This window comes from Acaromyces ingoldii (genome assembly GCF_003144295.1).
Source record: "Acaromyces ingoldii strain MCA 4198 unplaced genomic scaffold FA10scaffold_2, whole genome shotgun sequence".
In the NCBI taxonomy this organism is placed as follows: domain Eukaryota; kingdom Fungi; phylum Basidiomycota; class Exobasidiomycetes; order Exobasidiales; family Cryptobasidiaceae; genus Acaromyces; species Acaromyces ingoldii.
The window spans coordinates 2,556,985-2,571,459 of NW_020290248.1; the positions used below are offsets into that span (position 1 = coordinate 2,556,985).

General features: G+C 55.7%; 5 protein-coding genes across 5 annotated transcripts; 2 read left to right on the forward strand and 3 right to left on the reverse strand.

Moving 5' to 3' along the window:
* The first annotated feature begins 1,495 nt into the window (after positions 1-1,495).
* Positions 1,496-4,799, forward strand: FA10DRAFT_82680 (hypothetical protein). Its single transcript, XM_025525731.1, has 5 exons — positions 1,496-2,475; positions 2,539-2,850; positions 2,925-3,078; positions 3,145-3,369; positions 3,429-4,799. The coding sequence occupies exons 1-5, from the start codon at positions 1,702-1,704 to the stop codon at positions 4,634-4,636; spliced, it is 2,673 nt and encodes an 890-aa protein (XP_025379286.1). The 5' UTR covers positions 1,496-1,701; the 3' UTR covers positions 4,637-4,799.
* A 36-nt stretch (positions 4,800-4,835) lies between these two features.
* FA10DRAFT_278727 (aspartate-semialdehyde dehydrogenase) lies at positions 4,836-6,195 on the reverse strand. Its single transcript, XM_025523484.1, has 3 exons — positions 6,133-6,195; positions 5,827-6,072; positions 4,836-5,765 (listed from the first exon to the last, which is right to left on the reverse strand). The coding sequence occupies exons 1-3, from the start codon at positions 6,179-6,181 to the stop codon at positions 4,963-4,965; spliced, it is 1,098 nt and encodes a 365-aa protein (XP_025379287.1). The 5' UTR covers positions 6,182-6,195; the 3' UTR covers positions 4,836-4,962.
* Positions 6,196-6,329: 134 nt separating this feature from the next.
* Positions 6,330-10,461, forward strand: FA10DRAFT_300624 (hypothetical protein; the record flags this gene model as incomplete). Its single annotated transcript, XM_025524870.1, has 3 exons — positions 6,330-9,792; positions 9,874-9,991; positions 10,065-10,461. Exons 1-3 carry the CDS (start codon positions 6,513-6,515, stop codon positions 10,459-10,461), a joined length of 3,795 nt encoding a protein of 1,264 aa, XP_025379288.1. The 5' UTR covers positions 6,330-6,512.
* A 173-nt stretch (positions 10,462-10,634) lies between these two features.
* FA10DRAFT_284990 (hypothetical protein) lies at positions 10,635-12,269 on the reverse strand (the record flags this gene model as incomplete). The annotated part of the gene is made up of 1 exon (XM_025523958.1): positions 10,635-12,269. One exon carries the CDS (start codon positions 12,267-12,269, stop codon positions 10,635-10,637), a length of 1,635 nt encoding a protein of 544 aa, XP_025379289.1.
* Positions 12,270-13,993: 1,724 nt separating this feature from the next.
* FA10DRAFT_82764 (hypothetical protein) lies at positions 13,994-14,411 on the reverse strand. Its single transcript, XM_025525733.1, has one exon. The coding sequence runs from the start codon at positions 14,362-14,364 to the stop codon at positions 14,089-14,091; it is 276 nt and encodes a 91-aa protein (XP_025379290.1). The 5' UTR covers positions 14,365-14,411; the 3' UTR covers positions 13,994-14,088.
* Between the last annotated feature and the right edge of the window lie 64 nt (positions 14,412-14,475).

Here is a 14,475-nt window from a genome sequence, read left to right on the forward strand (position 1 = left end):
ATTCCTGAGCGACCGTCATTAGTGAAATAATAGTACTAGTATCACTACTTCATCAGGGGGATTCCCGAAAAATAAATGGCAGAATTATATCCCAGGAGGCAGCAGAGAACACCGAGGACAGGGGGGCAGGGGGAATTTGCACAGGGACCGGCAAATGAGTGCGGATCCACATCAGACAGTTCCCGATCCATGCATTTTTACTCTTCCAGCTAGACTGCCTACTACTGCACTGGTGCAGAGAACTGTAATTTATGAAGAGTCTCGAGGGCCAGATCAATTCATGTCGCTGCAGCCAAGCGGAATTCCTTCGGTTGATTTTTCTTTTCTCCTTTGCCAGCGACACTGCCAGCTCGCCACTGGGCATTGGCTTCGGATTCCGGCCTGGCTCAATCAACTCTCGACCATCGATCAACTTTACATCTTTCCGGCATTAGCGGTTAGCAGGGAAGTGGAGCCCGGCAAGATCTCACCGGCTTTTCCAAGGCGAGTGGAGCATACTGTAATGCCAGCTAGTGCGGGCCCAAGTTCAGCTCCTCGGTCTGGATGCCTCCAAATTTTATCGGGAACGATCATGGAGCAGGGCGAGGTGGAGGCATCGGTGCTTTGACAGGCCAACTATCTACACTAGTAGTTCTTTACTCCAATTGAGCGTAGTAGTGCATTAGCAAGTGAGGTAATATTAAAGAGTAACTACGTACGTGTTGCTTCAAGAAATGAACTTGCAGGCGGGCATTGCAGGCAGGTAGGGAGCCCAATCAAGATGAATAATTCATGCGTGGGCGGAACGAATAATTCGGCAACACTTGCAGTAGTGCTGTGCAGGCATTCGCCGGCCTAACGTAACAATGCAAGACCTGGTCCCTTCACGTACAGAGCGTCGTGTGGCTCCAGCCCAAACTGCCCGCGCATGCGCGTCGAGATCCACCGGTAGTCAAGGCCTACACTTCACCCGGATGGCTGCCCTGTAAGAAGAAAGGGAAGAATACGAAAACCACAAAAAAAAAAACTGGGAAATCGAAATGCGCCCTCATCGCTAATGTGCCTCGACTTGGCAGGTGGTCACATCGGCAGCGGATCGAGACGTAACGCAGCCTCCTCTTCTTCCGCTTTCTTTCGTCCTCCCCGATATTCTCGCCACGATCTGGCAGACAACATCGAGCTACAGCGTCTCGCACCTCTCTCATCGTTTGCTTCTCTTGTCGGCCTCATCCACTCGTCCTCCCTCAGCCACTTGACTAGTTCGTGGGGGTGCTACTTCCGCGTTGCTCTTCTCTCGTGGCCGGCTTGAAATTCTGCCAGTCTATCGGTCTAGGCGGCGGAAGCTGTGGGGCAATATAGTGCCACGAAGGCCAAGGACGGGTCTGAGAGAAAGGGAAAAAAAGGGCAAGATCGCATTCGAAAGCGCCACCTCTGTGCGCGGGCCGCTCTCTCTACAAACGAGCGCAGTCTCACCAGAGAACACGGTACTCTCTAGGCATTGCTTCCCATCAAAACGTCTGGCAATCCAGCTCCGCCATCGCCAACGGTTTTTTTGGTTTCGATCATTGTTTGGCCGCGCTAGCGAATCTCGCCGTGACCACGCCGATACCGTTCCGCCCTTTCGCCGCCTTACCTGTCTGACTTGACAGATCGCTTCTGTGATCGGAGCCTGATCCTACCAAAGCAATCGCATCAGCGGCAATCTCATCTACTCGCCTATTGATGCTCGCGACACTCCCTTCCAGATCGTCGACCACCTCCTCACCTTTCTCCCGCACATCATCTAAATCTCACCCGAGCGACGACGCAAATTCAACCATTACGAGCTCCTTTCTCCCCCTCAATCGTCGACACCAGCGGCCAGCAACATCTTTTGACCGTTCGGGATCGAGGATGAGCACCGACCCCGGTGTCGGGCATGCTACCTCGCCCGAAGTGACGGCGATCGGTGAGAAGGAAGCCGAACCACCGGCAGGGAGACTGTCGTGGCTTCGCGAGGAAAGGAAGCCCCAATCCGATCAGCGCACCTCTCCATCAGCATCTAGTTCGAGGAGCGGTGCGGGGCAGATCAATGACGACGAAATTACCAGCAGCAGCGTTTTGACGCCACCTTTGAAGGAGGTGACGAGGAGCAAGGAGGCGATCAAGCTACCTCCCATTCGGTCGCTTGATCAAGCCACAACCCTTCCCTCATCGTCATCGTCGACATCATCTGCTTCGTCTATCGCCGCCACTTCTAACAATGATGGCAGACGAACTGCAGCAGAAGGTCAAAGGGTTTCTCCCAACCCACCGCCGCGCCTCAATTGGAACAAATCACCGGCAACAGCAATGACAGGCCATTCGCCATCCACGCTCCATGGAAGGAGCATGTTCACAGCTTTCCCAGGAGCAAAGGGAACCGGGCCAGTCACGTCGCCATCACTCGACTCGCGCGGACCACCTTCAAGGCCATACCAGTCGTCGTTGTATGCAAAATCAGCCACAGTGCCCTTGGTGCGTGGCATATATCCTCATGCGTCTGTCGACCTTGAAACTCACGCCAAAGGAGGCCTTCAGTCTGATCGTTGGTGCGGAGACGGGGATAGAATTCGCTCAACGCAAGCTCCCCTCATCGACAAGTCGTCGTGGGAACACTATCGCCCTAAATTCAAGGGCGAAGATGAAGGCGATCATGGGAGAGAAGGAGACAGAACTGAGTTGCGCGCAGCTGGGGAAGAGAAGTTTCGGCGCTCGACCTCCAAAGATTCCACGCCCTTCAACGACAATGAGCGCACCTTTCACAGCCCAAGCACCAACGCTCGGCCCGAGACGCCGACACGGGCAATGCCGAAGAATCGAAAGGACTACCGCAGCGAGATGCTCGACAGGGTAAGTCATCCTCTCTCCTCCATCAGTGACGTGGCTTTCTTCTTCCTTTCTAATCTCTCCACCTACTACCTCAGATTCAAAGAGCAGCTATGGATCTAGCAAGCTTCGCAGAAGATGCCCATCAGCGACACGGCGACATTCTAGCTGGAGAGGTTCAAGAGCTCGACTACCTCACTGGCAGGATCCACGATCATGTTCAGGAGTTCGCTGCCGATTTTGAAGCTGCAGGTGAGAGTGTAGCATGGTTCAAACTTCTGGATGTCTGTGCCATTCAAAAACTCACACTGCCTTCAGAATCAGGTCCATTGAGAATCCTTAGCAAGCCACTCGGCGTGAGCCAAAAGGTTCCAATGATGGACGAGATGCCCTCCTCCCCCCAGGACGACAGACGGCTCATGACAAACAAGGCGCCACCCAAGGGAAGCATCTGGGCCGCTGCAGAAACTGCAATGCCAAGACCAGACGACGACTATAAGCAGGTGGCCAAACCTTCATCGAAGAAGAGGTGGATGGAGGAAGGTGAGAACGAAGAGAGGTTTCTTGTCCCATCACCCATGTTAATCGCCTGCAACCCACAGACCACAGTAATGTCCTTACCCCAGACGGCATGAGGAAGCGTCAACGCTCACCGTCGGAGAGTCATCGTCCGAATTCGTGGGCGTCAATGTCGAAGCAGAGGGGCCCTGATGGGGTCGGATCACATTCTCGCTCCCCTCCTCACTATCACTACGGCAAACAACAAGGTTCTCACTACGATGTGCACGGCGCTCTGCCGCCACCTCCCGCCCTCTCTGCCGTTCAGCCTCATTCACATCGACCACAATTCCCATCGTCGACTTCATCCTCGTCTTCATCACTCTATCAACAGCAGAGGCCTTTGACTTCCTACTACTATCCTCGGGCCGAGACAGAGCACATGCACGGCGAGGTCGGCTGCGAAGGCTCTTCAGTGCCGCACTATGCGTCTGCCAATCCAGGAGGCCACGACGGCGCGGCAAGCAGCAATAGCAATAGCAACATGGCAGGGGCAGCAGGAAGGGCAGGCAAATATCGCAAGCGGTCACGGGCGCCGGCACCTGGTTGCTGCGCTGCCTGCGGCGCCACCGACACGCCTGAATGGCGAAGGGGCCCTGATGGAGCACGGACAGTGTGTAATGCGTGTGGCCTCCACTATTCGAAGCTCGTCAAACGAGAGAAGCTTCAGGGTGGACCACCGATCACAATCGAGGTACTCAGGTCCAGTGTCGCGCTCCCTGGCGGCGGTCTCGAAATCGACGAGCAACATCCACAGCAGCAACGCTCTGGAGAGGCTACCCAAGGCTCCTCTACGACGAGGCCAGGACACAGTATATCAATGAGCGAGCATGACAATCGCTCGGTACCGCCCGGATACGGCCATGCACACGGTGCAGATGCACGGCACGGACATTGGGACCCTTTGCCGCATTCATCCTACCAGCGCCAAGGTCCACAATATCATCATCAGCCTTTGCATCAGCAAAAGCAGTCTCACCATTATCAACACCCACACCAATCTCACCTTTCATCCCATCATCTCCCGCCACCTCATGCGCACCGTGAGCATGAGGACGAACACGATGGAAGAAGACGAGCCAGTGTAGCCGGTCTCATTGGTTCCAGCTCATCCAACAAGCACACGGATTCCCCGCCGGACGGGCTGGAGAAGCCACGGGGCTCCACGAGCCATGGCATCGCAGCGCCCAGAAGCGTCGTGTCTGCGGCTGACTTTGTCGCGTCTCGCCAGAGTCAGAGCAACAAACCCTGACCCGAGCCGATTCGCTCGTAACACAGGAGTCTCTTCTTAGGCTCAACAGTCTCTCACCCTCTTTGCGCCCTTACTTACTCGTCAGCAACCACCTAATCTTATATTTGACTAGCAAAACCCTAATCGATCACCCACCACGCATCGAGGCTACATGTTGTACTTCTCAAGTCGTCTTTGCCTCTTCTCTTTAGATAACCATGTATCTCAAACGTCGTCAATCTCTCCCCTGCTTTCTCGTTCCATTAATCTAGCGCAAACAATCACTCTTTAGTCGAGGTTGCGTGCTGCCTCTATGCTATTTCTTTAAAAGCGAGATTATAAAGATGTTAAGAAAGGTAACCCTTGGCCAGAGCCACCTCTGCATTCATGACCGACGACGTGGCAGCGCCGATCATGACGTTGTTCGACAGCACCACAAACTTGATGTCAAGAACAGGACACGGGCGGACACGGCCCACGTTGACGCCACTCCCATTTTGGTGGTCCCGGTCCAACCGGGGCTGTGGTCGGTCCACCTCTTCGTGCACAGTGATGGCCTGTGCAGGAGCCGAGTGGCAGCCTAGCTCCTGGGCCTCGCACCTAAAGTCGTGCAGGGCCCGCTTGACATCTTCGACCGAGGGCGGAGGGCGACGCTGAAAGCTCAGACTGACGCACTCCATGTGCCCATCGAGCACCGGGACGCGGTTACACGCAGCAGAAATGGTGCACTGAGCCTCATCAAAGGCCGTCTTTGGCCCATTGATGGATCCGAGGATCTTCTTGCTCTCGCTCTCAATCTTCTCCTCCTCCGAGCCGATGTATGGAACGACGTTGTCGTGCACGTCGAAAGCCGAGAGTCCCGGGTAACCTGCCCCACTGATGGCCTGTAACGTGCTGACGAGTACCTTGTCCAATGGTCCGAAGGCGTCCATGAGCGCCTTGAGTGGCGGCATGATGCCCGTTGTGCTGCAGTTGGCATTGCATACGATGAATCCCTGGTTGAGCTGGGGAGAGAGCGAGGCGCGCTGGTGAGGAATCAGGTCGAGGTGGGAGGTGTTGACGAGGGGAACCACGAGCGGGCATAGTGGGTCCATTCGGTAATTTCTTGCATTCGAAAACACCCGCAGGTTTGCGCTCCTGAATTCGGGCTCTTTTACCCAAGTCCAAAGTTAGCTTTCCACCGAGCTTGTCCAATAGTAGAAGGCACTCACCGACAGTCGATGCGGGACCCGAGTCAAGCCCGCTGAAGACGACATCGCACTGCGCAAAATTCTTGGCGACGCACTCTTTCATCTCCTGGTCTGCGACGTGGGCAGGAACCGCACGGGACTGCTTCCATCGTCCCAGCACGGCTTCCTTGTACGTCTTGCCCGTGCTGCTGCTCGAGGCGCCAAGAGTGTGGATAGTAAAGTTGGGGTGCTCGGCAAGGAGAAGGATGAAACGTTGGCCCACAGTGCCTGCGACGTCCTTGTTAGCCCCTCTGCGACTCCTCCATGTTCATATGGGCCATCACTTACCTGTAGCACCGAGAATGCCGACGTTGAGCTTGTTTGTGGAAGGTGCCATGGTTCGTGCTAGAGAATGGTGGACGTCTGAGGTGTGGCAAGAAGAAACGAGAAAGCCTAAATTCCTGACTCGGCGCTTACATAAGCACATTTTTTTTTGGAGCGTCACTTTCTGTCTTCTTGCTTTGCAAATGGCCTTGCCTTGGTCAGGAAGCACTCGCTGCTCATACCAGACGTCGTCCTCCCCCTCCTCGCTGACCGGGGTTAGCTTGCCCACCACGCTACTTCTGAGGCGGCCTCTCTGCTTGGCCGCCTCTTGGGCCAGACCCGGGAGACCAACAATCCTAGGCCTGGAGCGTACCTGGTGGTTACACCGGGGTACCAAGCCTAGGATGCAGTCAAGCCTTCGGATACTCCACCCTCCCTCGTCGGACAATCCGACAAATTTGGCGGTCCTGATCCTCAATGTCGACTCGCACAAATATGTGTTCAATGTGCCCGAAGCCACGTCGCGGTCACTCGTGCAGCGGGGTGCAAAGGGCCTCTCCAAGGGACTGCAGAACATCTTCGTGCCGCGCGTGGGCATCGAGGAGCTCGGCGGACTGCCGGGCCTCATCATGGTGCTGGCCGATGGCCATCGAAGCAACGTGAGAATACACGGCCCACCTGCACTCACACACTGGCTTGCCACGGCACGCAGCTATGCGAGGCGTGATGGGATCGCAGTCAGCGTCAACGAAGCACCCATGTTAAGCTCCTTCGGTCCAACAGGCAGGCTATCGTCCTCGAATAGCAGCAAGACTGGCAAGGAGAGGGAGACGGAGCAGGATACCAACGAGGAAAAGGAAGAGGAACAAGAGGACTTTGTCATCTTCCAAGACACCAACATTGCTGTTAAGGCGCTTCCTCTGCTCCCCACTGGCTTCGTCTTGCCTCCCGGTCAACATCTCAAGGATTCTAGCTCCCCTGCTAGCAAAAAACGCAAAGTCGACAACGACACCATCATTGATACTCGTAGCAATCTGGCTTTTCCACCCTCGGAGCGAGCAAAGTCTTTCCTCTTACAGATGTTTCCCAACGATCACGGCTCTCGTCCGCCGCCAGTAAAGGAAGCAAAGGAGGGCGAGGAGGAGCAAAAAGAGCAAGAGGCGGCAGCGGCTGCTGTGGAGCTGGAAAAGGACGAGGCGCTCAAGCGAAAGCTTAGGAACCGAGCCACGGCCAGCAAGACTGCTCTCGACGAGCCACCCCTGGAACCAGTCGCCTCATCATCTTTCTCCCGAATGAATGGCCAGGCTCCTGCTCTGACTTACATTGTCGTAGGCAATCCGTCCAGAGGCAAATTCGATGCTCCCAAGGCTGCAAATCTAGGAGTGATGCCTGGCGAGAATTACGGCAAATTGGGCGCGGGGAAAGACGTCGAAATCCAGAGACCAAAGGCGTGGAACCAGTGGGACGACGACAGGCGCCGGGAATGGCTCAGTCAGTCAAAGAAGCAGGCTGTCGGTCGAGCAAAAGTGGCGAGACTGAAGCACAAGAAGGCCAACAAGGTCCTCAGCGATGCTGTTCCGGCAGCGGTGGATGAAAAAGAGGAGCTGGAAACGGTTACGATCAAGAGCAGCGACGTCGTTGCGCCATCGAGACCAGGTGCCGTCTTCATCCAGGTGGCTCTCCCTCATCCCGACTACCTCGATGCTTTCTTTTCAGAATCAATGCAGGAACAGTTGACTGCTTACCGCCAAGGAGACCACGTCGCGCATGTCATGGTACATGCCGTGCACCCCAGCATCCTCGACAGCAAAAGATACCAGGCCTTCGTACGCTCCTTCCCCCACACCAACCACATCGTCACCTCGAGACCCTATCTTGCCGATAAGCTCTCTTTCCCTTCTTCAGCTCTAGCCAATCTCCGCATGAGCCGCCTCGACCCTCAATTGTTCCGTGTGCCGGGGTATGAGCTTGAGCCGAGGCTACACCTGACAGGCTTTGACAAGCTAGGCCCCGCTGGTCTCGACACAGAGATTCCTCTCCAGCCTCCAGGACCACCGCGACCGATGATGGGTAATGCTCCCGATTTTAACTTTCCGGTGGACTCGACCCAGGCGGAGGATCTCGCGGCCTTTCGACTCGACAATAAGAGCACTAGGCAATTGAAGCCGGAATTGAGGCAGGCAAAGGAGACCGCGTGGAATCATTTTGCCGATCTGGCTGTCGAAGTTCGTCGTAAAGTGCAGACATTGGCAAAAGAAAGCGAGGGCGAAGGAAACGAAGGACTCAGATTCACCACACTGGGAACAGGGAGCGCGCTGCCGAGCAAGTATCGAAACGTGAGCGCGACGCTCGTTCATCTTCCAAAAGGGCGAGGCTACGTGCTCCTGGATGCGGGTGAAGGCACCTATGGACAGCTCTGTCGCGCATTCGGAGCCAAGGTGAACGATGTCCTTCGAGACATTCGCGTCATCTTCCTCAGCCATGTGCACGGCGATCATCACATGGGCGTCACCCGTCTGTTAGCCGAACGAAAGAAGCTTGATCCTCCAGCGCCCCAAAGGCTCTACGTCATTGCCAACAACTTCACTCGATCCTACCTTGAAGAGGTCGATCGAATTTTTTCGCTTGGCATCGTCCGCGACGACGATGACTTCTCCAAGACGACCAAAGACAACGAGGGAGTCGTCTTTCTCGAATGTGAACACCTCGACCACGCCGTCGGGGTGAACCCTGACCCCGTCACGAATGCCGAAAATGCAGGAAAGGACGACTCAGAGAAAGATGAAGCTTGGCAGGCAAAATTGAGAAACGACACGATACAAAGAATCCAGCAGGGGAAGATCGTCCTGGCGTCCTTCAAGGCAGCAGCTGCAGCGGGAGGCGAGCTCTCCACTGTTGATGAGCTCGACGGATGGCAGACCAAGGAAGTGGAGCGCGTCGTAAGCGGGCTGGTGCAGAGCCGAATAAAAGAGCGAACTAAGGTCAAGGCTCATCTCGCTGGCCTTGAGCAGGTGCTCGACGGCGCCAAGCTCTTCACGACCGAGGTGGACCACCGGGCCATGCATTGCTATGGTCTCGTCGTTCGTAGCGAAGGCAATAATTCTGACCGACCATTCTCCTTTGCTTACTCTGGCGATACACGGCCTTGCGCAAACCTTGTCGAGGCGGGCAAACAGGTCGATGTGCTTGTGCACGAAGCAACAATCGAAGATTCACAGCCGGAAATGGCGCACACGAAGGGCCACTCAACGTTTGGACAGGCCATCGAGGTTGGCACCAAGATGGGGGCGAAACGTGTGCTCCTCACGCACTTTTCGCAGAGGTATCCGAAGCTGCCGCGACTGTCGTTCGCGCCTGAAGAGGAGACAGGAGAAGCCAGACCAGTGGTAGCGCTGGCGTTTGATCTCATGACGATATCCGAAGGGCAGATGGAGCGCATGAAACTTTTCCAGGATGCCCTCGAGGTCCTCTTTGATGCAGATGAAGAGGTGGATGAGGCCGCGAGCGAGGTGGCGTCAGCGGCCGACGGGCAGAGGTCCGAACAGCGTGTGGAGCATGCTAAGGGCCAGAAGGCCGGCACCAATGGAGCTGTTGTCAGCCACGGGGGTCATCAGGAAAGTGAAGCAACAAAAGCCCAAGGGAACAAGCCTGACGCTCACTCGAACGGAGCAAACACCGTTGGCCGTGAGTTCTGATTACGCGAAATTCATATTGAGGGCAAGCGTTTATCAATCCAATCACCTTTTTGAACCACCAAACTTTCAGAACGAGGGCTAGCAGGAACCAACGGAAATCTGAAGGAAGATGTCGATGTTGAGAGCAAAGGTTTGCTACAACGCAGAAACGTCAAGGAGTTTGCTTATCGATATATCGTCTTTGACATGTGAGCGCCTTATGCTGTCGTTTCCTGCCATGGCTCTGACTAAAGCCGCCGCTGTTGTGCCGCCCTCTTGCAGAATCGCGACTGCCAGAGACAGCCAAGTCGCTCTGCCTTCGCCATTGGCCATTTCGGGCATGATCAGCAGCTCCCTCGAGGAGGCCTTTGGCGTTGTCGGCGGATCCTCGATCCGCTTCGACGTGCTACAGGTCGTGACCGCTCCTGCCTCGGCCTCGACTTCGTCTTCAGGTAGAGCAAAGGTCAAAGGTCGAGGTCTGCTGAGAACAATTGCGAGCAGCAATGCCGACCTGGCAAGAGACGAGGTCGAGCGCCTGGAAAAGGCCATCTCACTAACTCACGCCAGCGACTGGAGGCTGGGCATCCAGTCGACGAGCCATGGTCTGGCATTCGAGGGCCTCGGAAAGACATCGAGAGAGTGGTTCGAGGATATGGCAAGGGATGATGATGATAGATAGAAATTGATATTCACAATTTTAATCGCATTTTGACCAACATTCGCTTCCATGCCACCATGCGAAGGATCATTACCATACCGACTATGAAGAAAGGATTTGTTATATACAAATCGCAAGGAGGACTGACCGGATCGTATGAGACTAGAAGGGAGGAAGAGGAATACGTGACAGTGCTACTTCTGCCCCATTTCGGGCGAAGGCGGACGAGAGGGCGGCATGAATCGCGGCAGCCCGTCGGGGCCCATTTTCCACCTGAACCGTTGCTGTGCTTGATCGCCGACTGTGTTTGAAGATGCAAGAGATAACGACGATTCGTCTCCACTCCCAGAGCGCTCTGAGGGATTCCACGGCGCCGCTCGATTTGGCCTCCTGCTGACGGCGGTCAGCAGCTTGCCGGTCCAGGTCGACTCCTCCTCTTCCTTCTTGGAGAGCACCACTTCGTGCAGGTGCGGGCTACGCATGGCCGATCTGGCGATGGAAGCGCCACTCGAGACATCGAGCATGGGCCGGCGCACCACGGCGAGACCCAGCAACAGATTCAGCACGGCTACGACGGCCAGAGAGACGCAGTACCACTTCTGCGACTCTCGCACAAATATTGCCCACATAATAATCTTCTCGAGCACCTGGCCGGGCTCCTTGGAGGCAGCGTCCCTCCAGTCATTGACGACGACTTGGCGATCCGGCATTCGGTCGATTGTGCCTGCATTCTGGAACGCTGCGATAGAAATGAGCGTCTCGAGAAAGAACGGCGGAGAGGACGAGAGGTTGCACTCGAGCTGCAGCGCCACGGCACTCGCACTGAGGTTGAGCGATGCGAGAGGCACCTTGTACTCCTCGTGGTCCCTTATGCCAGATTTGCGGCCAACGACAAGCGAGGCGTTTGATGCATAGTGGGCCACGGCGTAGTCCCAGGCGAGCGTTGCGTTGCAGTCCTGTGTCGCCGTCTGACAGGTGACGTTGGGAGAGCGGCAGTCGACGCGTACCGAGGGCCAGTTGACGATGAGGTAGGTGTTGAGAAGCAGTGGCTTTCCTTCTGATCCAGGCAAGGGGATGGAACGCAGGTCCGAGGGCGAAACACCATTGAGGGTATGAAACACCTTTCCTTGAAAAGACGTGAGGGTCTCGACGGCGGCCAGATCGGCACCGGTGACATTGTGGCGAGCGGCGACGGAAAACGTCTGCACAGAAGTGACGTTGAAGTACGTTTGGTACGGGATGAGGACGACGTTGGAGGCAGAATGGCTGACTCCATAGACGGTGACGACGCACAGTCCTACGGCAAAGAGTGCCCATCCCGACTCGGGCGTGGGCCTGCCCCGGAGCGTATCAGGAAGCACAAGCCATCGGTGTCCCTGAATTCCTCTGTAGATGCAGAACCGACCGACGACAGCGGCAATGCCACAGGCGAAGCCGCAAGAGATGAGCCACCCGGCAAAGGCTGCCGCAAAGGCAAAGACACCACGGTAGACGGTGACACCGTGCTCGTCGTCCATGCTAAACATCACCAGGGGTAGTTTGATCGAGTATAGACCCAGGCCGGCCATCGATGCCGCCAGGAGCGAGGATACGATGACGATGATGACCTCCCATATGTACGTCTTGCGCACAACAAGTGATTCCTGTCCTGCCAACTTCTCCGTCTCTAGAGAAATAAGTTCGGGTCGCTCCTTTGGCACCGAGATTGCCGATTTCGCAGCATGAGGCTGAAGCACACTCTCTTGATCGCTGATATGGATATGGTCTTCTTCTCCGAGATTGAAGCCGAGAGACGGCATCGAGGCCAGCTCTGTCGTCGCCGAGGTCATGCTGGTTGCTCAAGACAGAAAAGCGACGGCGTTCTCAGGGAATAGCTCTACCACGCTATCAATCGTCCAATGCACAGCAAAGCTTGCATTGAAGTTGGTCTGGGCAGAGTAGCATATTGTCTAAGCGAGGAGAAAGAAAGACGGAAATCGCGCTTGGCCAAGAGTAGCAGAGGCAGTGACCAGAAAATGACCAGCGAGTGGCATGCCGTGACTGCGCACAGGGAAGAGGTGAAGCGATTGAAAAGAAGAACCGAGAAGCAGCGTGCTATCCTGCCACTTCAAGCAACAGCGCTGGTGGATCAGAGTGGTGCTGCCAGAAAGAGGCTTCCCAATGCTGGCTACGCTATCGGACGGCTCTCGCAAGACCGGTAATCTCTTCCCGCCCGCTCAGCGTGATCCAAGTCCGCTGAAGGCAGCCTGAGCATTCCTCAGCGGCGGTCGAATTATCCATTCTCGTCGTCGCCAGTTTCTCCTCGTTGCATCTCCTGTCTACGAAAAAAAAATTATGCGCCCTGTCTGCCTTCTCTTCACGTCGATAGATGCCGGAACACCGTGAACTGAACCCTGTTACCTGTCACTCACGGCCGGCTAGCTGTGCTATTTGCCTACCAAGGACATCATCCCACCAAATGAGAAGAAACAGGGGACAGATGGAGCTCTCCCCCTTTGGACTGCATCGAAATTGCACCGCGCCGTGCGTGAACGGAAGTGCTCGCCCGCTGCTCGATTGCATAACTGTGGCTGGCTCTGCGTGCGTCTCGCTTTCTTTTTTTGCTCCGCCCACCCCGCACGTGGTTCCGCTATTGCTACAAGCGGATCCCCAACCCACGGAGCCGATGCGAGAGCACAAGCCAGGCAGAGGTCAGTACAGCGTCATGGAGATGAGCCATGATGAGAGCACAAAGGAGGGACGACCTTCACAGTAGACCGTCACACACTGGTGTTGCCCTTTCCCGTCGGGGCCAAGCCAAGCCGGGACGCGACTTGAACAGAGCCGGCCCTTCTCTATCTTGTGACCTGCCTATTTTGCCCTTGCGCACTTTAATATTTCCTTTCGTGTCACTTTCCTTTTCCTTAATCCTGCAGTTGCGCGTCTTGCCGTGTTGCTGCTACTTATGCCACTACTAACGTTTTAGCAGCAGTAGGGCTAGTGCAGACCGCTCACACGCTCCATCTATCCTCCGCCGTGTACCCCTTTGACGCGTGTCACGCAACGTTGAGCGTTTGGCTTCCTGCTCTTCCTGCTTCTCCCTCCTTTTTTATTTTTATTTTCTTCCACGGCATTTCGTACGGCCCCATCACACACACGGACGGCCATCACCCGACGGGCGGGCAGACGACGCGATAGAGGCATCTAAGGTACGCCCGCAATCTTCTCTCTCTCTCTCTCTCTCTCTCTCCCACATTGTCATCAACGCCCCTGCGCGAGTAGCGGGCATCCTTCATCTCTCTCCCTTTTTCCCCAAAAAGGAAAGCCGCCATCCGGACCGGCTGAGGACTCGGAAAAGAAAGAAAGTGGCGCGGCAGCTCTGCCTCCCTCTTCTTTGACGCTCCCATTGACGACGACAACGACGACGACGACGACGACAACGACGAAGGACATTCTGTGTTGAGCGACACCAAGGCCATCTGCAATAGGGCGGGACGAGCTTCTTCTCTCAACGATCTTTTGCATGGGCCAGAAGCAATGGATGGGGCCCATCGACGACTTTGACGACCGACTTTAGGAAAAGACAACGGCACTTATACCCCTCGCCTCCCCCTCCTCTTTCCTTACACCTGCCGTCGACCGACTCGAAGGATTCGTTTTGAAAGGGGGTCACAAGGCACATACGCATAACAGCACCGGGTGAGTCGATCGAAAGCAGGTCTCGAGCGTGCATGACATGGCGAGTGGAAAAAAGAGAGAGAGAGAGAGAGAGAGAGAGGCAGCAGAGGCAATGCAAAGTCCTTGCCCGACTGGGGCGGGACTTCTGCTGAATCGGTCTCCCATTGTTCCTGAAGGAGGGCGTCGTCTGGGAGCGTGGGGGAGTGTCGGCCGTACACCTGCCATTGTTGCTGCTGCGACTGCCGCTATTTTTCTTGCTGGTGTCATGCTCTTTGCCCGGTGCTGCGCACTCTGGCCCCTTGGCACCTCCAGCTAGAGTTCGGAGAATTGCCAGGCAGAAGAGGGGCACAATTTTCCTCTTTTTAAGCTCCAAGGGGG

Bases quoted from the DNA above. Each gene is read 5' to 3' on its own strand.
- FA10DRAFT_82680 (XM_025525731.1), top strand. From the start codon at position 1,702: ATGCTCGCGACACTCCCTTCCAGATCGTCGACCACCTCCTCACCTTTC. The intron at 3,079-3,144 runs GTGAGAGTGTAG...CACTGCCTTCAG, and splicing joins TGCCGATTTTGAAGCTGCAG to AATCAGGTCCATTGAGAATC. The intron at 3,370-3,428 runs GTGAGAACGAAG...TGCAACCCACAG, and splicing joins GAAGAGGTGGATGGAGGAAG to ACCACAGTAATGTCCTTACC.
- FA10DRAFT_278727 (XM_025523484.1), bottom strand. From the start codon at position 6,181: ATGGCACCTTCCACAAACAAGCTCAACGTCGGCATTCTCGGTGCTACA. The intron at 6,073-6,132 runs GTAAGTGATGGC...AGGACGTCGCAG, and splicing joins CGGCATTCTCGGTGCTACAG to GCACTGTGGGCCAACGTTTC. The intron at 5,766-5,826 runs GTGAGTGCCTTC...CTTGGGTAAAAG, and splicing joins GGGTCCCGCATCGACTGTCG to AGCCCGAATTCAGGAGCGCA.
- FA10DRAFT_82764 (XM_025525733.1), bottom strand. From the start codon at position 14,364: ATGACACCAGCAAGAAAAATAGCGGCAGTCGCAGCAGCAACAATGGCA.